The sequence below is a fragment of the Monodon monoceros genome, unplaced genomic scaffold (assembly GCF_005190385.1).
Source record: "Monodon monoceros isolate NGI ecotype Baffin Bay Population unplaced genomic scaffold, NGI_Narwhal_1 Super_Scaffold_5, whole genome shotgun sequence".
Taxonomy (NCBI): Eukaryota; Metazoa; Chordata; class Mammalia; order Artiodactyla; family Monodontidae; genus Monodon; species Monodon monoceros.
In genome coordinates, this window is record NW_021703782.1 from 57,704,560 (window position 1) to 57,728,002 (window position 23,443).

Consider the following 23,443-nt stretch of genomic DNA (forward strand, 5'->3'; position numbering starts at 1 on the left):
CACCACAATGCTGCATTGACTCTTGTGGCTGGAGTGCCAGCAAACAAAGCATAGGACAACTCCAAGTAAAAAGAATGTCAAATAGGCACATTCTCAGTTTTAGATCAAGGTCAGCAGTACATTATATGCTTCAACATTTAGTACCTGGGTTTTAAAACAGGTTTGATTATTACTTTAATTTACATCATGGTAAGGATAGAGTCTGCCACTATTCTGCTGTGTGACCTTGGGCAAGTCACCTAACTTCCCTGAGCCTCAATTTCCTCATGTATAAAACCTAGTTGGACTACATGATTGCTAAGGTCCTTCCAGCTCTAAAAATTCTATGAGTCCATTATAACTTAATTTGGGGGGAGTACAACTCTAGCATTATTTTTATTAGTTTTAAGGAAACTGAAAAAATTACGTAAAGCTAGACTTAAACAAGTTTATCTTTCTAAATATTTTAGATACCTAAAGAACAGGATGACAGAAGAATCTTGCTAGTATCTACTTTGCCTGAAGTTGTAAAATCAGTGTTATATGCTTCTAATATGGGATACTTTATAGATGGCTACGAATCACAGAATCACTGAATTTTTGAGCTGGAAGGAAATTCAATTTTTGTTATTGCCTGATGGATTTTTGAGTTCCAGACCTACCTTCTTTGATCCTCTGCTCTACTTGGCTCTCTGGCAACACAGACCTGGCTAGGCAGAACTGGCATTGATGCTAGGTCAGTGTAGAATGAATAGTTCAAAGTATGGGGAAATGAAAATAGCAGAGAAATGGCTATAGGAGAGAAGGGAGCAGTGGAAAATTTTAGTCAAGGAAGTAGCTGATGCAGTTTTATTTAATAACTGTTACTAATTATAAAATGGTATGCACATTGTTTTGATTTTATGAATTTCTTAATGTAAGTTAAATACATTTTCTTTTAGTGTATACCACATGTCAATGTAGGAGATATTCCTCCTTCAATTTTTCACACAATGACCAATCTTATGTCTCTCATTATCTCCACTCAAAGTCAACCGAAAATAACATGGGAGCTGAAGTAAGCTAGTAAGGTAAAAGTACAGAATGTAGAAGTAAGACAAAGAACTGTGGAAATAGAAAATGACTAAAAGAAACTAATCCAAGAGTAGGTTCTGATGTACCTAAGACACTCTGGCATGAAAAGTGGGAAGAAAACACTCAGGACTTTGAAATGTGTGTGAAAGTTTCTTTCAAGAAACTTCAATTTACTGATTTACCCAAATTAATTTTATTTGGTATCGAAACTCAGAATTTCTATATTAAATGTCAATGTATCAGAATTACTAAAAGAAACTACTAATTTAATAATAATCTGGTACAAGATTGAGTAATAATAAAATTATTAACACTAAGGTTCTAGACTAATCAGAAGTCTGCAATTTGGGTCCAAAGTCAGGCAATTAACCTCAACGTGTCCCCATTAGGACTACAAGGTCAGCTGCACAAGGTACTAATCAATATTGTCACTTTTCATTAAATTACTACACTTTAGCCTATGCAAATCCAGAGCTAAATTTATACCAGAAATAGGCTGGAAGTAAAATAAACAGTCTTGCACAATAAGAGGACAAAGCATAAACTTCTAGTTTTTTTTAACTATTCACTTACTAATGGACTTAAAGCAGGTGGGAATACAATCTACATCAGGTGGAAAGAAAGGAGAAGACAAGAGGACAAGAGCACAGAACAGCAGAAGAGAGACATGACAGTCAAAAAGTTTACAAAGTTTCTCAGTTTTCTAAAGCAACAAATGAAATACTTAAATATCGGCTTCAGGGTGCTGTCTTACCAAGGACTAAGTCCACAGTCAACAGCATCTGAAGACTTACCTGCACTACATGCCAATGCCGATGACCAAGTAAAGTGCTTAAACTCTGAGACTCTAAACTGCCATCTGCAAACGGGCTCTTTTCCTGACTGGGCTTATGATCAGAGTGTACCGAAGTACTCCTGGGATTCTGGGTTTGTGAGGCCTCTCCACAGTTCAAGTACAATCGATCTTCCCCCTGAAGCAACACTTGCTCTTGGTTACTCTAGATGAGGGAAAAAGGAAGCAGAGGGGAGGGAAGCAAATAAAAACAAGTTAGTATAAGGTAGGGGAAAGTAAGTAATACATCAATTTACTTTTATTGTTGGAAATGTACCACACATCTCAATGCTCATTTTCCTCACAGAGGACAAGACTACCTAATAATCTCACACACTGTTATATTTAACAGACAACATTTTAGTGATTACTTCCCAGTGTAAATAAAATCTTTGTTAAAGTCTGTTTTATCATACAGATTCCAAAACATGCCCAGGGCAATGCTATGAGAGATTTTCCACCTGAAAACTGAATAAGACTACTCAATGTCTACAGTTTACAAACTAGTTTCATGTAAGATACCTCATGAATGGTAGTAAGAAAACATGTCTGGTCAAACTGTTTGTGTGTATACGCTCATCCGTGTGCCCACATGGTAAGAAGAGGGAGTGGATTACAAACAGGGATAACTGGATACAGGAGGATCTTTTAAATCATGGGGAGGAGGAAGAGTAGCCTACATCTGTGGTCCTGGTTCAGAACAATTCAATAATTGCTTGGTGAAAGCCTGGTTAGTACCAAGGAGTGTACCAGGTTCTGAGGATATTTAGACAAAAATATAGTTTCAACTCTCTGTGATTATGCCCTGGTTTTTAATTAAAGGCGAGTGTTTTCAAATGTGGGCAGATTATTCACTCACTCTTTAAATTAGATCAGCACCCCAGCCACTCACCTTCCCATTGTAGTCCAAATGTTGTCTTGATATAAAACTCGGAGTGCTTTTAAATTATTTATTTGGGATGTGCGAGCAGAGGAGAAATCCTCTACTCTTGTTTTTCTTATTATTCAGCTATAGTAATGAGGTCTGAGATCCAGGGTATTTTCATTCTTCCTCAATGTGTTATAAATTTTAATTAGAAATTGGTTGCACCAAATATTTAAAAACCCATTGGTGGTAGATACTAAAATATGCACCCCTATCATATAACATATCACTGTTACTATATATCAACAATATATCATATTAATATCTTATTTCAGACTGATAAAACATGAGTTTATGTTATAATTTGGGGCAGTGTTTCCCAAAGCAGGATTCTAGGCTTATTTTCTTCTAGGCATTCCTTAAAAATTCATAGTTAAATAAGCTTGGGAAACAATGCTTTTTATATACCAACTCCTGGACTTTCATGATGCACATCAGTATATTAAAGACTCGAGTCCTATGTTAAAGAAATCTCTACAACTTTAACTCCTTTATTTCACACTTAAAAGACAACAGAAATTCTTCTTGTCCTATGTAATTGCTATTGATATTTCTCACAAGTAGTGCCTGGTGGAACATACTTTGAGAAATGCTATTCAGACAAAGACTAAATTTTATTCAGGTTACTCAAGTGAATCTGTAAACACTGCTTTTCCTCAAATTGCTTGTGATCCTATTAAAAAAAGAAAAAAAAAAGCATGGGACTCCCCCGGCGGTCCAGTGGTTAAGACTCCATGCTCCCACTGCAGGGGGCGCAGGTTCAATTCCTAGTTGGGGAACTAAGATCCTGCATGCCACAAGGCCAAAAAAAAGCAAAACCTGCTCAGAAATAAAATTGTCATAAGGAAGAGTCATATTCAAATATGAAAGGCACTAAAAAAAACTAACGGAGTTTTAATTAAATAAACTTACCATACAAGGGTTTACGGTGAGTGCACTCTTGAGAAACTGAAATAGTAGAATGCTAGGCTGTTTAACTATGCTCTTGGAGTCAGACTCATTTTCAGTATTTTGAGAACCAAATCCACTGATTACCCATAGGTGATAGCCTTCGGCACCCCAGCTCTTGGAGAGAGGAGGGGGAAAGAAGACGGGAGTCAGGGAAAGAAAATCAAAGCAATAAAAAGTTTGTTATTTTTTCCCGGTTTGAAATATTCAAATTCTGAAATAACCAACAACAGCATTATTAATGACTTCTGAAGGCTGGAGGAACCATGACAAACAACACAGACAAGAATTATACCTACATCTACTACATCTTAGATCTCCAGTAGAAACCATCACTGCTCTCCACTTAGAAGAGTGAAAACACTACATACCAATCTTAGCTCCAAAACCTAAGAAATGCCTACTGCTCTCTGTAACTTCTCCATTAATTTAACTGCCTCTCAAATACAAAGAAATTCCTTACAGAGAGAAGACCCATGTTACATAGCTGAAGCTTTACAAAGAAGCACCCAAACAGATGCAGTTTTGTTCAGAACAAAGAACACTGGATTGGAGGCTATGAGACTAGGGTTTTGCACTCCAGCTTGGCTACCATTTTGTTGTACAACCTTGGCCAAGCTGTTTGGTTTCTTGGGGTATAAGTTTCTTCCTCTGTAAAATGAGAGGGTTCAAATAAATTCTCCAGGCCCAGTTCATTTTAATATTCTATTAACTAGATTCCATGAGAGTTAAAAAAAAAAATTTTTTTTAACATCAGTAATTCCCAATCTGCAAGGCCAAGAAAATACTAATGGGGGGAGAAGAGGTCCATGAATTGTTCCAAAATTTCGGAAGTTTAATAGAACTTTTGCTTTCCCATGAAAAGTTTTGGTTGCATAACTAAAATGCTTAGATTCTTAGTTGTGATTAAAATATTAACTTAGTGAGGCAGGTAACACTGGTTGCTGCATGGCATTCATAAGCACTGATCGGCAGTCAGAGAAATGGTGTTTGAAAACTTATTTTAAAATATGGAGGTGAGGAGAGCCATCAAATGGGATCCTTGGTGGTGAAAGGTTGGGAACCCCTACTGAAGGCAACCATGGTGGTCTTAATTCTTCGAGAAACCCATGATCAGAAAATGCCTTCCTCTGTGGAGCAGCAGAGAAAGGTAGTGATAAGCCTCACAGCCACTAATTCCTCAAAGATGGTACACAGAGGGCTATAGAAAGAAAATGTTTGTATGTAAAGACAGGGGTTACACCTCACTGCTTTCTACAGAAACTCTTGAAAATTGATAGTAAAAATACTGTTACAACAGGGACTACAATTCTTTTGACATACATCTATGGAAAAAATTTTAAATATGCTCAAATAACGTACAAGCACATGTCTTCCAGGAAAAAGACCCAATGAGCATTTCACATTATGTTAAAAGAAAGGAGGCCATAGGAAGTGGGTGCTATTGAGTCACATAAGGAATGTAGGTATGCTTTGGAAAAACAAAGACCTGATTTGAACAGTTACTATGTTCACAGAGATGACAGGGCTTGCTGGACACATCTAAACAAAACCAAAATCAAATACTGAAAACTGGGCAGCCTCCTGATTTTTAAAGATAATACTTTTATCAAAGCAAGAACTGTGTAAGAGTCTGCTGAGACTAGAATAGCTTTGTAATTTTATCAGATCAACATGAGAGAAGAAGAAGAAAAAACCAAGTTTTTCACACTGTATCAATATTTTATAGAAAGAACTTACCATAGAGTTGATCTTAAGGGGATCTTTTTTGGTACCATCAGACCTATAACTGAAACACAATAGAAACTTAATTAAGAAGAGTCTTCTAATTGCATGTAATACTTCGCTTTAATTTTAAAAAACTGATTTTGTTCCTTAGAAAGAGAAATACACAATACTGTATGAAATATGAGACTCCTGGTTAATACACCTAGGTATATCACTGAGATACAGTCTTCCAGTTACTAAATAACTTCTTAACAGGGTCATGCAGTTTGGGAAGGTGTGTTCATTATGTCAGGACTGAAGTTCAGGGTAGTATATGAAGTGGACAGAGATATTAACCCAGTTCTATCAACCCACTGAGTTAACCTACATTAACCCAATGAGATAATGTAATTTTCCATTTCCGACTAGTTACTTATGTATATAGCTTACCACTCTTATTAGATAATAAGATATTTGAAGGCAGATTCATGTCTGATTTAGCTTTGAATCTAACATGTTATCATATACACAATAGGGGTTCAATAAATAAATGCATTTTCACTGAATGGTCAGTTTTAAGAGAATGGAAAGAGGATGGATGTATGAGGAAACAATACATTCTGAATACATTAATTCTGAACCTTACAAATTGTTTTGGGTTCAGAGTCAAGGCAAAATGGTAGCTGTATAACAAAGTTTCTGTGTATGTGTATTGTCTTGGAGAAAATGGAGTTATTTCATCTAAAATTTCTTTATTGACTCACGCAAAATCTCCTCCAAGTGTACAAATCAGCTGAGCTCCAAATACACTCCATAAAGAAAGGCCTCCATATTCCCAGGTCACTATTACAACACTATTGTCAGGAGACCATCTGACCAATTTAACAGCTCCTGTTTTGTTCCAAATGTCTGTTAAGAAATTGTGAGAAGAGTTAAAAATAAATGATTGCTTCATAAATACTTAGTATTTTTTACAGCCTATACCTTCAAGTTGAAACAAGCAGAAAGGCATGTCTGCTTCAAATAATGAGATGAATTCTGTTCGTTTAGGGCTATTTAAAATCAGTATGGTCATTAGCCTTGACCCGATCTAAACAGAACAAAGTCAGTACCCAAGTGATTTATATGAACCAAAAACCGTTTCTGGCCACTATTAGCTTAAATAACTGTAACTGTGTAGTCTTAAAAAGGCTTTGGATTTGGGCAAATCAGTTTCTGTAAGATGGGAATAATATTTCCCTTGAATGATTCAACACTGAATGTCAAACTACTCTGCAACGTATGAGGTGTTTTAAAATGTAAAATAATATTTTACCATGATCTCCATGTTCCATCAGCAATATCAAAGAGATCCAAGTTAAAATAAATTGAAGCTTAACCTTACATTAGGATTAAGTAGGTAAACTCCAGCCTCAGTACCATAGGCACTTATATCTTCTTTTAACTAATAATAGTTCTTCATATATAATTATTGAAGGAGAAAATTTCATTGTGTAGTAAAATCCAAGTTTCTTTACTGCATAGTTAAATGAAATATAGCAGCATTTCCCATCAGCAATTCAAAAGATCTATAGCTTTCACCTCTTTAAAATTAAAATTCTTTACATCTGCAGTATTAATAAATTTTTGTTATAAGTACCTTTGCCACAAAGGGCTTGTATACAGATTTTAGCCTATGGAAGACAGCCTTTGTTAATAGAGTAAGTAAAACTTTTTTCCTCTGCCTATGTTTGAATCCTCACATTAGCATTTCCCACCATAATTCAAGTATATGAATAACTGTATTATTTATGTATATAAAAAATAGTATGGAAACACAAAAGACCCCGAAGAGCCAAAGTAATCTTGAGAAAGAAAAACAGAGCTGGAGGAATCAGGTTCTCTGACTTCAAACTATATTACAAAGCTAGAGTAATCAAGACAGTATGGTACTGGCACAAAAAACAGAAATATAGATCAATGGTACAGGATGGAAAGCCCAGAGATAAACCCATGCACATACTGTCACCTAATTTATGACAAAGGTGACGAACATACAATGGAGAAAAGACAGCCTTTCAATAAGTGGTGCCAGGAAAACTGGACAGCTACATGCAAAAGAACGGAATTAGAACACTACCTTAACACCATACACAAAAATAAACTCAAAATGGATTAAAGACCTACATGTAAGACCAGACACTATAAAACTCTTAGAGGAAAACACAGGAAAAATACTCTTTGACATAAACCACAACAAGATCTTTTTTGACCCGCTTCCTAGGGTAATGAAAATAAAAACAAAAATAAACAAATGGGACCTAATGAAACTTAAAAGCTTTTGCACACCAAAGGAAACCATAAACCAGATGAAAAGACAACCCTCAGAATGGGAGAAAATATTTGCAAACCAAGCAACTGACAAAGGATTAATCTCCAAAATATACAAGCAGCTCATGCAGATCAATATCAAAAAAACAAACAACCCAATCCAAAAAAGGGCAGAAGATCTAAATAGACATTTCTCTGAAGAAGATATACAGATGGCCAACAAACACATGAAAGGATGCTCAACATCACTAATCGTTAGAGAAATGCAAATCAAAACTACAATGAGGTATCACCTCACACCTGTCAGAATGGCCATCATCAAAATATCTACAAACAAATGCTGGAGAGGGTGTGGAGAAAAGGGAACCCTTTCGCACTGTTGGTGGGATGTAAATTGATACAGCCACTATGGAGAACAGTATGGAGGTTCCTTAAAAAACTAAAAATGGAACTACTATATGATCCAATAATCCCACTCCTGGGCATGTATCCAGAGAAAAACATGGTTCAAAAGGATACATGCACTCCAATGTTCATTGCAGTACTATTTACAATAGCCAGGATATGGAAACAACCTAAATGTCTAATGACAGATGAATGGATAAAGAAGATGTGGTACATACATACAATGGCATATTACTCAGCCATAAAAAGGAACGAAATTGGATCATTTGTAGAGATGTGGATGGACCTAGAGTCCATCATACAGAGTGAAGTAAACCAGAGAGAGAAAAACAAATATCGTATATTAATGCATATATGTGGAATCTAGAAAAATGGTACAGATGAACCTATTTGCAGGGCAGGAATAGAGACAGAGACGTAGAGAACGGACATGTGGACACAGCAGGGGATAGGGAGGGTGGGACAAATTGGGAGATTAGGTTTGACATAAATACACTACCATGTGTAAAACAGATAGCTAGTGGGAACCTGCTGTATAGCACAGGGAGCTCAGCTCAGTGCTCTGTGACAACCAAGATGGGTGGGATGGGGGGGTGGGAGAGAGGACCAAGGTGGGGGGGATGTATGTATACACATAGCTGATTCATTTCATTGTACAGGAGAAACTAACACAACATTGTAAAGCAATTCTACTCCAATAAAAAAAAATTCTTATCAAAATAGAAAAAAAATGCCCAATAAAGCCATATCAAATGATGAAACTAAAACAAAACAAATAACCAAATAAATAAATGGTAATATGCATAAGAAACCTCGTATCTTATTAGTATACTTTACACATTTAAGAGTGAAATTTAAAACCAAACCAAGAAGAAACATACAAACTCAAATCAAAGCTTACAGAATGGTTATAAACAGTATTCCTATTAATCCCAAGTAAACATATATATACATATGTACATAATATGCATATCTATTTTCCAAGTATTATACACACATTAAAATCTGGTTGTAGAGATATACATTAAAATGTTAATGACAGTTAACCTAATCTTCAAGTGGCAGGAATATGGAAAATTTATCTAGCTGGTAACCTACCATAAACATAGATTGTGATAACCTGCATAATGAGAAAAATGTAAAACGTAATCCAAAGACTTTCTGTTACAGAGCTGAACTCTGAAGAAAGAAAGGAGAAAACTGAAAGTGAGTTTGGTTAGTGTTTGAATTAAGGCAGCCCAGGGGGCGGAGGTGTGAAGAGTGGGGAGTGGTGAGGTGAAAAAGGTTAGAAATATAGGGACAGAAGGTTGGAATGGGACCTAGCAATGACTAGGGAGTTGGGGTCTCACATCCTATACAAAGACAAGAAAGGGGTTTCAGGCTGGTGTGAGTCTGGGAATCACAATGGAAGCCGCTGTATCACGTAAGGGCTCCTGCGGTGCTGCCACCTGTAAAAATCAGCCAGTGGAGCCAGAAAAATACACAGAAGCTTGTCTGTGTTCAAGATGCAGGACAGCACAAGTCTCCCGACATCTGAAGCAGTTTTTATAGTCTAAAGTTATGTAACTCAAGAAGGCAGCACTCTCCCATAAGAAAAACTGCAAGAGTGAGAGTTAGCAGATAACCAAAGGGAGAACTGGCATTCCAAGAACATGAGAAAAGGAAACAATCTAAAAAATTCAATACAGTGCTGTCAATCAATCAATAGAAGCAATGAGGAGAACTTCCTGAAATGATGATAAATGTTCTATATTTGCTTGGTCTAATAGACAGTCACTAGCTACATGTGGCTATTCAACATTTAGGTGTGACTATGAAACTGAGAAAAGTTTTAATTTTCTTTAATGTCAGTTAGTTTCATTTAAACAGCCACATGTGGCTGGTAGCTACTGTACTGCACATCACAACATTAGTATGGATAGAAAATTAAACAGATAAAAGGGTTAGAAAACACAATCAAAATACACAACACCCTATTCTTGTCAGTTGCAGCAAAAAGTGTCCTTAGAAAAAAATATATGCAAGCCTTTAAAGGCTATGCAATAAGAATGATAAAAACTTAAGGAGCAAATTTCTGTTTCTGGCAGTATAGCGAAATGACACCTTGAATGACTCTCCACACTGAAACAACTAAAATGTTAAACAGAATACTTAAACACATCAAAATATCCAAAAATACTGGGAGGTAAGTGAGTGTACCAAGTGCTCTTGCCCTGAATTTTTCTGCCAAACCCTAGAGACCTGACTTTTACATCTGATGACTCACAGCATGTGAGGGACAGGAGATAAAGCTCAGAGCTTGGCCGAGGCAGGGAATCTAATAGAAGATACCCACGTAAAGCTGGGACTACAAAGATTCCATGAACAAGGGAGAATGAGAAATAAACTCTACCACATGGAAGGTGAAAAAATAGCAAGGAACACTTCCCTGTTTTTGTCCATGGTATTGAATGGAAAATAAAGAAGTTCCCCTGAGAATCTGCAACCAGAAACCAGTCCTCAGTCTGATCTGTAATTTGTGTAACTTGTATGATTCAAAAAAATCTCAGAGAATATAATGCAAAGGGTTCCACACTGATGTAGTTTTCCCAGGTGATTGGAAGAAACAAACAGAAATCTTCTCTGGAAGAACTCAAATTCAATCTAGCTTTTTTGCTTTCCTGATCAAAAAGCATATAGATGCTTTCTTTCCTCCTTTCCTCTTGACTCAAATGCAGCAGTAATGCTTGGAGCTCAGAAGCTACCCTGTGATCATGACAGAAAGGCCAAATGAATGCCAACAGCAGCTTACCTTTGGATTTCTTGCTATTACAGAAAATAAATCCTATTTGTTTAAGCAATAGTAAGTTGGGTTTTCTGTTAGTTTCATTCAAAAACATTTCCAATGATACAGACTTTAGACTTACACCTGTGGACAGGATTCAATCAACAGTCACTAAGGGGGTTCAGAAAGAGACTTTCTGGTTTGTTTACTGCTGTGTAACCAGCATTTAGAACAGTGTCTGGCCTATAGTATGTACCCAATAATTACTTGTTGAATGAATAAATGGAATTGGAAGGCATAAAATAACAGAGGCGATGAAATCAGGCAAGAGTCTAAAGCAAAACCCAGACAAGGAATATAGGGGCTAAAACTAAGTGAGGATAGAGAAAACTAAATGAAGAGGTATCCCAGGAGCCTCTAGTGACACAGAACTCCTTGAGTCAGAGAGAATGTTGTTACATATTTTAACAATATTTGGCCTTTGGCCTCCATCATTTAATTTAAAACCTCACTACACATATTACCTTTAATTAAGAAGAAAAAAAAAAAAAGAAGAGGACTCACCAGGATATTGTTTTGCTGTTAACTCTAGTTTATGAGATAGTAGCATGGCTCCAGTGGTGTTATCTATTGTATAAACCTGTACAGAACCACTGTAAAAATCAAAAAGACTTTTAGTGTAAAAAGACAAATACAAATATAAAAAAACATGACTATGGGAAATATTATGTTCTGCTGATAGGAGTGTAAACTGGAACAAAACCATTTTGTAAATAATTTGCAGTCATCTCTTAAATTTAAACAAATGCATATTCTGTAATCTAGCAATTTCACCTACAGATATACCCCAGAAATATCCTGTCTTTGAGACATGTATAATGTTCATTATAGTACTGGGAATAAGTGCAAAGAAATGGAAATAATCTGCATGTCCAGCAATAAGACAAAGGAAAGAGAAACTGTGGTATATTTATATAGTAGTATACCATATAGCACTGAAAATGAATTTTTGTCATGTGCATTAAAATGGACAGCATATCTATCTACCCACCCATCTATCTATATATCTATATAAATAGTATAATTCTGTTTCTATACTGTGAAAAACATTCAAAACATAGTTAAATACATTTGTGGTAAAAATACAACAAGGACCTAATGTACACAGATTCCAGATTAGTAACTGCCCTGGTGGAGAAAGGGGAATATTAAAGAAGAGAGACAAACGGGGGCTACATCAGTGCAGTACTGGAAACTTTCAGAAATCTTCATTTTGTTATTTTTTACCTTATATTATCTTTTGTATGTATACACATGATACATACTCTTATGCATACGGTAAGTATCATTATTCCATTAAAAAATCTTTACAAGGGTCAAACTTACAAAGGGCCAGAAACCAAAACAAAGAATCTGTATATTACATCTAAGCTATATTTCAAAACTGAATTATAATAATCACAAAAAATATCATTTCTGCTTACAGAGCCATTCTCAGATCGAAAATTTAACATAAATGTTGTTTTAAAAATAATTTAAATCCAAGGCTGCTTTTGCACACATCAGGATGATACTAGCTTATGACTGCCAGAATGTTCTGACCCTTATCTGTACTCCTTCAAGGTAGGAGAAGTTAGATGATCTCACAGCAGCTTTGATCAGTTTCCAGCCAGGCCCCACTCTTCTCAAGGATCAGGATGGGGACTAAATAAAATACCTGCAATAATAGGCCACTTGAAGTTATCCCACAGCTCACTGATGCTCTGTTTCTAAATTCTTTTTTTCTCTCTGTGTTTCATTTTGCATCATTTCTCTTGCTGTGTTCTTCAAGTTTATTAATCTTTTCTTCTGTAATGTTTGATTTGGGTCTTTTGTCTTCCATGTTTCAGTTCAATACTCAAAAGAAACCCTCTACAGCTCTCTGGAGTTCTCTCTTTGTGCCACTCTCTCCTCTGATGTCTGGCCTGTGAGCCCCAGCTGCTTTGGTCTCCCAGACTCTCATTTCCTTTCCACACACTCAACCCAGGGAATCTGCCAGGCCCTGTCTCTCCATCCTTGTGCTGGAAATTCTCTCAAAGTAATTGAAGCTGGAGCAGTTGATGAGTTTTCTTATTTAGTTTCTCATCTTTCAGGGATCACTATCCTTTGTTGCCTGATGTCCTATGTCTTGAATTCAAAACACTTGTTTCATATTTTTGTCCATTTTCTTGGCTATTTTAGGTGGGAGAGAAAATCTGATCTGTTACTCTAACTTAGAAGCCAAATGCCTGGAACAGATATCTATCCAGACTACCTGCCCAATTAGATACCTTGCTGAAAGACAGCACTAAGTGGCTAGCAGGTATTTACTTATTTTTGCTTTGCATCTAACAACTGTCAAGTGCGAACTCTGGGTTGCTGAACTCTAACAAGTCAGTGAGGAGTCCAGATATTTCTAATATAAGAAGTAGGTGCTATGTCAATAGTTACAAAAGACTGACAATTAACGTTTTAAGTATTTATAGTGCCTATATTACTTAAATTATTTTTCTTTCCATTTCTCATAAGCCCATCATAAAAGAAACATATGTTTCATTAAAAAGACACTACTTACTAATCTCAAAGCAAAAAACATCTCTCTATAATAGAGATATATATGGCTATTACCACCGTAAGTAATCAAATTTAGCATCATCAATACTGAGACCACTCAATGTTATTGCTGCATGATGCCATAGGAAGTACAAAACACCTATGACAAAAATGTTTAACCAGAATCTAATCAAACCTTTAAATATAAGGGGAAGAATTAGGCTGTAAACTGTCATCCTAAAAGAAAGCTGGCTTCTTATAGAACTCTAATAAGGTGTTCAAGTCAATTAATCCTGGTAAGTGCTGGCAGATCAGGGCTAGAAGCCACTAGGTCAGTTATGTCACGTAGCTATAATCACAAAACTTTCACCCCAACCCACGATCATGCCATAAGAAGGGCTGATCCTCTCCCAACTCATGAAAACTGAGGTAACTAAAAGGCTGAAGGCCAAGATTCCAGCTTCATTATCCTGGAAGAAGGGCTAGAATCCTGGCTTCTAAAATCTGGCCCTGCTAGACCCCTGGGTGCTAGCCCTAAATGTAGGTGATGTAGAGCTGCACACCCACCACTGTTCCCATCTCTGTCAGTTTCCTCTAAATGCTGATGTGAGCTTCCTACTCATTTGACTATACTGGCTCAATAAGAACCACCTTCAAGATTCAAACAGGTGTTACAGAAACTAATTAAATGCCAATATGAGAAAACAATGAGACATATTTAGAATGTAGGATATTCTGTAAACAACTGACCTAGACTCAAAAAAAAGTTAATGTCATAAAAATAAGAAAAAAGATACAAGGATTTTTATAGGCAAAAGGTAACTAAAGAGAAATAATAACCAAATATAGTTCATGAATTTTGAATGATTCTGATTAAAACAAAAGAGATGAAGGAAATTTGGTGACAACTGGGTTAGTCTGAATATGAATTCAATATTAGATCTTATTAGGGATTTATCATTAATTTTCCCATGTGTTTGACTAAAGATGATGCATTTATGTAAGAGAATGTCTCCTTTTTTGGAAACCAAGAAATAATGTAAATGTCCTTTAACAGGAAATCAGACAAAGTATGATATATTCATACACCAAAACACTACTTATAAATCAATCCCAAATAAATGATTTCAGTTACTGGCAAATAAGCTGGATGAATTCACAACGTTGACTAAAAGAATCAAGACACAAAACATAGAATATGATTCTATTCATATAAAGTTCAAAATTAGGTAAAACTAAATTATACTTTTTAGGAATGCATACATGAGTGGTAAAACTGTAAAAAAAATGGAAATGATTATCATGAAAGGCAAAATTGGTTACCTTTAAGTGTTAAGGAGGGGATGGGAGTCATGATTAGGAAGTGGCAGGAGTTAAAACTTATACAGGCTGGCAATGTTCTATTTCTTGACTGAGTTGTGAAAAGATGGATGTTTGTATTATAATTATTTGTAAAACTGTGAATATTTGGATTATGCACCTTCCTGTTTGTTTTTATTTTACAATATGAAAGTTAAAAAGGATATTATAAACTCTATGCCAATAAATTTGACAGTGTATATGAAAGACACCAATTCCTAGAAAAATACAACCTGCCAAAATGACTAAGAGACAAAAAATCTAAATGTTCTTCAGTCTATTTTAAAACTGAATTGAATTAGTAATCAAGAAAATTCTAAGCTCAGGTGGCTTCACTGACAAATTCAGCCACACATTCAAAGATGAACAAAGAAGGGAAAGAGAGAAATCCTTCCTCAACTTGTCTTATGAGACAAGCATAACCTTGGTTAACCAGGAGAGAGAAAAAAAAAAAAAAACTATAGCAAACTGTACTCATCAACATAGATTTAAAAATTCTAAACAAAATGTGACCAAATCAAATCCATAATGATGAAGAAAAATACGCTTTCCTTTTCTCCTTACACTAAGTTAAATTTACTTTCTACATTTATCTCCTCAGTGAGAAGCAATGTGTTGAGGATAAGGATTTCCTACTTCACAAACAGATTATTGACAGTATAATGAAGGCAGTGATTTATAACACTATCAGTGTATTACTTATACTGACAGAAATACTTTGATCCTTACCTTGATGTAGCTGGAAACAATATTAGATGTTATGTTCTACAGAACCACTAAGTCACATTTTGAGGTCAAAATGGAATTTTATATTTAACAAAGAGTTTTGAAGACTAAAAAGCACTATACACATTTTAAGGCATTACTCTCAGCATCTGATATAATCTTTTTATTTGAGCTAAAACATAAAGCTCAAAAAAGTCAGGTATATTTGTTGTTTTCTAATGTATCCCAAGTGCTTAGAATTGTGCCTGGCACATGGCAGACACAAATATATTTGTTGAATGAATAATTTGTATTCAATTTTACTTCTAAAACCTGAATTATTTGAATTAAAGCAAGAAATTGATTTTATGTATAAGCTTTTAATTTGCTTGTTAACTAAGGCACACCCACTAATTCAAAGGCAAGTCAACACTGATGTCTTAAAAAGAAAGGACTGTTTCCAAATAAGGAAAACATTCTTCCTGATCTTCTTTTAAACAATAAAGAACCTAAATTTTAACTGATTTAATCTTCTTAACTTGTGACTCAATTTCCTACCACTGAAAAAAAGCTCACTTTTACAAACTTAAACACCCAATCTCCAAAATCTGCCCTTTAGATTTGTTTGCTTCAACCTATTAAAATGCTTTTAAATTTTATATTAAGGCTGATTCATAAATTATGAAAGGCACAATAAAGTTTACAAGTGTGTTAAGAATATCTTACGGTTTAAAAAAAACCCATTATTTTTGGCAGTAAGTCTTAAAATGCAGACATCTGTATCAATTACCTCGCACAACCAAACGCCATCAGTCGATACTTGTTATTTACTGCTACACAAGTTCCATCAACAACATCTTGTGGCCAAACTCCATGAAGCTGCTAAAATTAAGAAAAATAGTTAAGATTTAAAGCATGTTCCCCAAATATACTTTTATCAATACAATTCTCCTTCAATGAACACAGTTTTATAAGGCTTTATATGGTTCTTTATATGGTTTGATCTGGATAGGAAAACATCCCATCAGAACTACCATCTGGATTTTCTCCCTTAAAAACCTCAATTTCATTAACTGGTTCAATAAATATTCCCAAATGAGCTCAGTCCAGTGCTAATCTATTCATAAAACACTAAAAAATGGATATCTGACCTGTAAATTCAAATTAAATGAAGACGACTTTCCTATTAAAATGTAAACCTCTTGATGGTAGAAACTGCATCTAATTTGCTCACTATTATCATTCTTGTCACCTAGCACATAGTGTTGAACTTTTCTGATCAATCGAAAATGGTCGATTTTATTTCATCTATCCTTTAGAAGTGATTAATGATTTGTCAATTGCTGACTACTCTCTATTACTCCTTTGCTTTATAGTACAGTGGTTAGTAGCATGGTATCTGGCAGTCTGACATAACATCTCAGATCTACCCCTGACTTGCTAAAATGATTATTTGACCTTTCCAAGCTTCAGTTTTCTTATCTGTAAATTACCTCTTAGAGTGTTTTGAAAATTAAATGAGAACTTACATACAAGTAACCCACTTAATACAATGCCTGGAATTCAACAAGTTAAGCTTCAATAAATGAATGACATTATTATTAAGCTTTATATGCTACTTAATTCTGAATACAGACACAGAATAGATTCAGCTCCCTTGTCTGTTTTTATTTGTCAAATCAAGGGCATCCTAGATCATAAATTTCTAAGGCAAAGGTCATCATGACTGTTTAGTAAGCACAAAAAATCAGCACACTACAATACAGCACTTTATTTCTGGATTATCACGATAGTAAAATTCGATGATCCAATATAATTAAACTGTTTGAAATATAATACTATAGATTTTATTTAATTCCTAACTATAGAATCTACTATCTAAATATGGAATATTTGCTTTTTTGTAGGAATTTTATTTATTCTTCAATTTTAATAATAAAACTAGACATTATTTTAGTTAACAAAAATGGCAAAGACAGCATTGAGCATTATTTCTTTGGACTGCTGCCTAGACTGAAATTCGTCTATTCATCCCAATAACAAAAATTTTCCAGGTGCCTACTATTCACCAGGTACTGCTCTAGGTGCCAAGGATACTGCAGATATTCAAACATACCAAAATCCCTAGCTATATCCCTGCTTTACATTTGTTAAGAGACTGACAAGTTTAAAAAACTGTACAGTTTCACGTGGGAGGTTAGTAAATGTTACAGAAAAAAATAATACAACAATTAAGGAGAAGAGAGTATATGGGGGAAGATGTAATATTAAAAGGTCTTCCCTATGAAGATGCCTCTTGAGGAAAGCACTTTCGGAGATACAGCAGTAGAAAGGCCCTGTCACAGTAGCATTTCTGGCATGTTCAAAGAACATCAAAGAGGCCTGTGCAGATGGAGTGGAGTGGAGTGGAGTGGAGTGGAGTGGAGTGGAATGGGGGAAGGAGAAGGAATAAATGAGGTAACAGATGAAATAGGGGGCCAGATTTATAGGGCTTTGAAAGTCACCATAAGAACTTTGGCTTTTTCTCCAATTCATATATGGGGAGTCATCTGGAGTGTCTTTTTTTTAACCCTTTCTATTATGAATTATAATACATTAGAGAAAAATACAAAAGCAAAAATGTACATCACAATAATATCACAAAGTAAACACTTGTGAAATTACCACTCAGGCTAGGAATTACCAGTACCCACAAGTCCCCCAACAGTGTCACTCCTGATCAATATTATCCTCACCTCTACCACAAAAGAAACAATATCCAGACTTACATAGTAATCACTTCCTTCTTTTCCTTTAAACCATTAACACTTAAACATGCGTCCACACAGAACTGATTCAGAGCTGCCTATGTTTTTTGTTTTCCTTCAATTTTATATAAAATAGAATCATAGCATGTACTCTTTTGTGTCTAGCCGCTTCCACTAAACATGTTTGTGAGATTCATCCATGTTGTTGCATACAGCCTTGTTTGTTCATGCTCATTGTCATGTCAAACACTGGGCTTTTAGCTCACTGGGCCTCTGGCCTCCCCTAACCAGTCTTGTTAGCTCTTTACAGTCTTTTTAGCTCTCCAAAGCCGTTAAGCACATTCAAAAAATATTTTTTCTCCAGCTCTTTTAGTTGCCCTCAGCAGGTTTTGTCCTAAATATCTTGTCCTACTGAAGGGTTCTGAGCAGAGGAGTGGCATAATCTGACATATTTTAATACATTTGCTAACTGTATTAAACAGTGCCAAACAGGGGACTTCCCTGGCAGTCCAGTGGTTAAGACTCCACGCTTCCACTGCAGGGGGCGTGGATTCGATCCCTGGTCAGGGAACTAAGATCCCGCATCACCGCTCGGCACAGCCAAAAAAAAAGGCAATGCCAAACAGGATTTTTATAAAGCACTTAAATAATGTCTGATATAAATACGGCATTAGTGTATTTCCCAATTACCAGTAATAGATATGTATTGTTTTCTTGTAATTTATATTTTCTACTTATAACTTATTTAATAATGTTTCGTCTACTTTTCATTATTTTAAATCCTTAATTTACTAGAAAACTTTCTTTAACCAAATACTAATACAAGCTGATATTCAGAAATGAGTCACTCACTTTCCAGCTCTAATATTTTTGTTTTCAGTAAAAACATTTAAATCCCAAACGTATGTCAACAAAATGAAGAGGCAATCTACTGAATGGGAGAAAATATTTGCAAATCATATATGTGAGAAAAGATTGTATCCAAAATATATTAAAAACTCACACATTTAATAGCAAAAAAATTCTGATTAAAAAATGGGCAGATGATCTGCATAGACATTTCTCCAAAGAACACACAGAGAGAGCCAAAAAGTACCTGACAACATGCTCAGCATCACTAACACCAGGGAAATGCAAATCGAAACCACAATGAGGTATCACCTCGTACCTGTCAGAATGGCTATTATCAAAAAGACAAGAAATAATAAGTGTTGGGAGGATGTTGAGAAAAGGGAACCCTTGTGCACTGTTGATGGGAATGTAAATTGGTATGCCACTACAGAAAACAGTATGGAACTTCCTCAAAAAAAAAAAAAAAAAGTAAAGTTAGAACAACCATATAATCCAGCAATTCCACTTCTGGGTATTTATCCAAAAAAAAAAAAAGAAGAAGAAAACACTAACTTAAAAAGACAACTGTACCCCCATGTTCAATGCAGCATTATTTACAATAGCCAAATATGGAAACATCTAAGTGCCCACTGATGGATGAATGGATAAAGAAAATTTGGTACACACACACACACAGGAATATACAGGTGACCCTTACAACATGGGGGTTAGGGGCACCTACCCCCGGCACATACAAATTTACAGTTGTCCCTCCATATCCTTGGTTCCGCATCTGTGGATTCAATCAATCGCAGATCATAGAGTACTGTAGTATGTATTTACTGAAAAAAACCCAGGTGTAGGTGGACCTGCACAGTTCAAACCTATGTTGTTCAAGGGCCAACTATATTATTTAGCCATAAAGAAGAATGAAATCTTGCCTTTTGCAACAGCATGAATGGACCTTGAGGGCATTATGCTGAGTGAAATAAATCAGACAGAAAGCTGATACCATATAGAAAAATATGCCCTTGAAAACTTAAAATCCTTTCCATTAAACAGACTGAACATGAATATTTAGCTTCTCTGACTCTTAAAACCCCAACTTTTATAACAGAAAAGATTTTTTTCAAAATGCATATGTTGGCAAGGACAAAGAATGGGAGAGGAGGTGGCATCAGAAAATTCTGGAAGCTGGGAAGCAAGTGGATGAGTAGAATCCTTAACTAGCAGTAATGATGTTGAAAAACAGCCACACTTACATTGTAAGGTACACAAAAGGCCTTGGAATTTAAATGTCTCTCAAAAGCTGAACTAAAAGCAGTAGGATTGGTTTAAAGCCTGTTTAATCAGTAGCTGGGACTGCCTACCTCCCAGTCTGAGCAGCTAAGAAATATCCCACCTCCACTCCAATAGAAAACTGGAGTTTTTCTTTAGAGAAAAACAAAAAAATCTCAGTGGTCTCTAGACCACACCAAAAATAGGGATACATGGCAGTTTACATCCTGAATTTGGACCCTCTAGTCTAACTCTTCCATAACTCAAATCCCAAAATACTGGGCCAGCCAGGTACATATTCTCTGAGAAAGACTGCAGGACTCTTCTCCAACAGACACTGGATACGGAGTGGGGAGGAAAAGAAATAACCCAGTTAGCTCGCCCTATGATGAAGATCACAGTCAACCAAACCCACCACAGTCAACCAAACCCACCAAAGCCCACACAGCCTTTAGTGAATCCAAATTCTTATTTTGGGTCTCTGTCACAGCAACCAAATTCATATATTAATGAATCAAATATTAATTAACCATTAACTCTGAAAGGATCTAAAAATACAGGAATATAGGAAATCCACAGGATGATAATGATGGACAGCCTAAAAATGCAACTGTGTTAAACAGGTACGTATAGTAAGCAATCGTCCAGAAGGCTCCAAGAGAAATTTATTCAAGAAGATGAAACGGATACTAATATAATCAAAATCACAATAACTATATTGGGAAGATGGGAAGAACTTACAGACAGGGTGGGGGAACAGGGAAGTGGGAAGTACATGGTCATTTTCCACAATGGGAAGTCAATGAACACAGCCTAAAAACTAAAAATTACAGGAAATACTCAGAGTAGTGGAGATAAATAGCAAAATCACCAGTGAAGGAATAAAAAGTAGTTGCCTCTGAGAATGAAAACGGCATGAAGAGAACAAGCAGGAGGAAAGGAACTATCATTTTTCATTAACATGTCAATAGAATTGTCTACTTACACTATTTATATGTATAGTTTTGATTTTAAAAATCTTAAATAAGGAAAATAGGGGAGGGGTTTAATAAAGACTAAAATTAATAAATGCAAAATTAAAAAATAAACATTCCAAGTAAATAAGTCATACCTCTGCAGTAAATCTACTTGACACTGGTGTGATAAATCCAACTTTACCATCATTAAACACAACAGCAAACCCATCAAGTGTGGCACAGTATTCCATGTCTCTAATGTGCACATCTTCAAAGCCCAGGAATGAACCTGCTGATGAAAAAAAAGTACATGAAATATGAATACAAATATAGTAAATTAATTCTCTTGTATTTTTGCTTGCAAACCATATAAGGACAGTTAAAAGGGCAAACATAATGACCTAACAACACTAAACAACTGAACTACTCCTTCCTACTCTCTCTCTCCCTCTCACACACGCGCGCGCACACACACACACACACCCTCCTCCCTTGCATAATTAATTCCAAAGTAGAAAAACCAATGTTCATCCATAAGAAATATCTAACTAGTTTATATAAAATATTAAACATCTGGTTCTGTCTCATGAAAAAAGTGTAACTACCTCTAGATGACTGGAGATCTACTGAAAAGGGTACTGTACAAAGATTAATAGCTTTCCTCCCATTTGTCATTCCTTCCCAGTGAATAAGATGAAGAAGTCCATCAGAAGTAGCAACCAGGAGATCTTCCAGCACAGACTGCAAACTGTAGAGAAGTAAGCAATTTAGAATCAATTTCCTTTTAAGAAAAGCATATTGGGTAAGCAATGAATATGAGTATAACTGTTCTGGAGAATATTCATGCAAAGATCATAAAACCACTTAACAAAACTGCCATTTATCTACAATTTAGCTATATATCAGCTTTATCTATGTATAATTCAATCTAGAATCAGAAATTCTGAAAAAAATGAAACACCACGCGTTGCTGTAGTCACAAACCTGATGAATTATGTTTAAAAACTAGACGTACTGAAACAGCAAATTAGAAGATGGAAGGATAAGTGACAGCTGACAAGAAAGGAGAGACAGAGAAACCATGAAAAGAACTAATGACAGAATGACAATCTGGAGACATGGAGTGTAGAGGTAACAATCCTCTAACCCTGTCCAACAGAATTTTCACCAGTAATGGAAATGTTCTGTATCTGTACTATCCAACACAGTAGCCATTAGCCACATGTGGTGATAATACACTTGTAACATGGCTAGTGTGACAGAAGACCTAAATTTTTAATTCTGTTTATTTTATCTGTAATTTACATTTAAATCACTTCATTTGACTAGTGGCTACTGTAGTGGAGAGCATAGTTCTAGACCACAGTATTTCTAGGGTATCAAAGAATCTCACATTGTGCGCATCCATTCAACAAACATTTAATTAAGCCTGAGCTCTGTGACAGGCACTATGGTGGGCTGGAGATTCAGAGGTGAATAAAATACAGTTTCTCCCTGCAGAAGACCTCTCAGCTGACTAAGTAGTGAAAAGTAATTATGTAGTATGATCTCAGCACTTATTGATACTTGCAGAGAGATTTAACAATTACAACTGCAAGGCAATTAATGCCTGACTTGTTTACTCCTATAATGCCAAGTCCCTAGGGCAATGTTAGTTACATATGGCACCAAATGTTTGTGGGAGGAAGGTCAAGAGGGAAGGGGAATCCAAAAGTGAGGCTACAAAGATAATGGCAGAGAGAAAGAAAGAGAACCAGTGGAAACTGGTATCAAGAAAGCCAAGGGAATAAGATGGACTTAAGAAAGAGTACTCAAGAGAGTATCAAATGCTGTAAAAAAAAAAATTTAAGTATAAGAAAGAATGAAAAATGTAACGTCTATTTATATCTATTATGTACTGTTAAATTTCCTTTCATACTTAAGAAGTTAAGAGTCTATTTCAGAAATATTTTAATCCATAATGGTGAAAAGAACATTTTTAATGTTTTCTTTAACTTTTAATTCTTTGGAAAGTTGAGTTCAATGACTTATTCCACCATATATTTCAGATGA

The 23,443-nt window shown here is 35.5% G+C and overlaps 1 protein-coding gene across 5 annotated transcripts in view; it reads right to left on the reverse strand.

Annotated features, from left to right (window-relative positions):
- The window catches only part of RIC1 (RIC1 homolog, RAB6A GEF complex partner 1), a 140,294-nt gene that overhangs the window by 31,417 nt on the left and 85,434 nt on the right, over positions 1–23,443 (reverse strand). For 3 of the 5 annotated variants that reach the window (XR_003790913.1, XM_029204067.1, XM_029204071.1), the window contains 8 exons: positions 21,997–22,139; positions 21,547–21,683; positions 16,370–16,461; positions 11,509–11,597; positions 6,230–6,374; positions 5,499–5,547; positions 3,723–3,875; positions 1,848–2,051 (listed from right to left, as the gene is read on the reverse strand). Coding sequence is in view for 4 of the 5 variants with exons in the window: in XM_029204067.1 (XP_029059900.1) it covers positions 1,848–2,051; positions 3,723–3,875; positions 5,499–5,547; positions 6,230–6,374; positions 11,509–11,597; positions 16,370–16,461; positions 21,547–21,683; positions 21,997–22,139 (1,012 nt within the window). In the remaining variant the exon portion in view is untranslated. The remainder of the gene's footprint in view (positions 1–1,847; positions 2,052–3,722; positions 3,876–5,498; positions 5,548–6,229; positions 6,375–11,508; positions 11,598–16,369; positions 16,462–21,546; positions 21,684–21,996; positions 22,140–23,443) is intronic. The other 2 variants (XM_029204068.1, XM_029204069.1) reach the window with 2 other exon arrangements.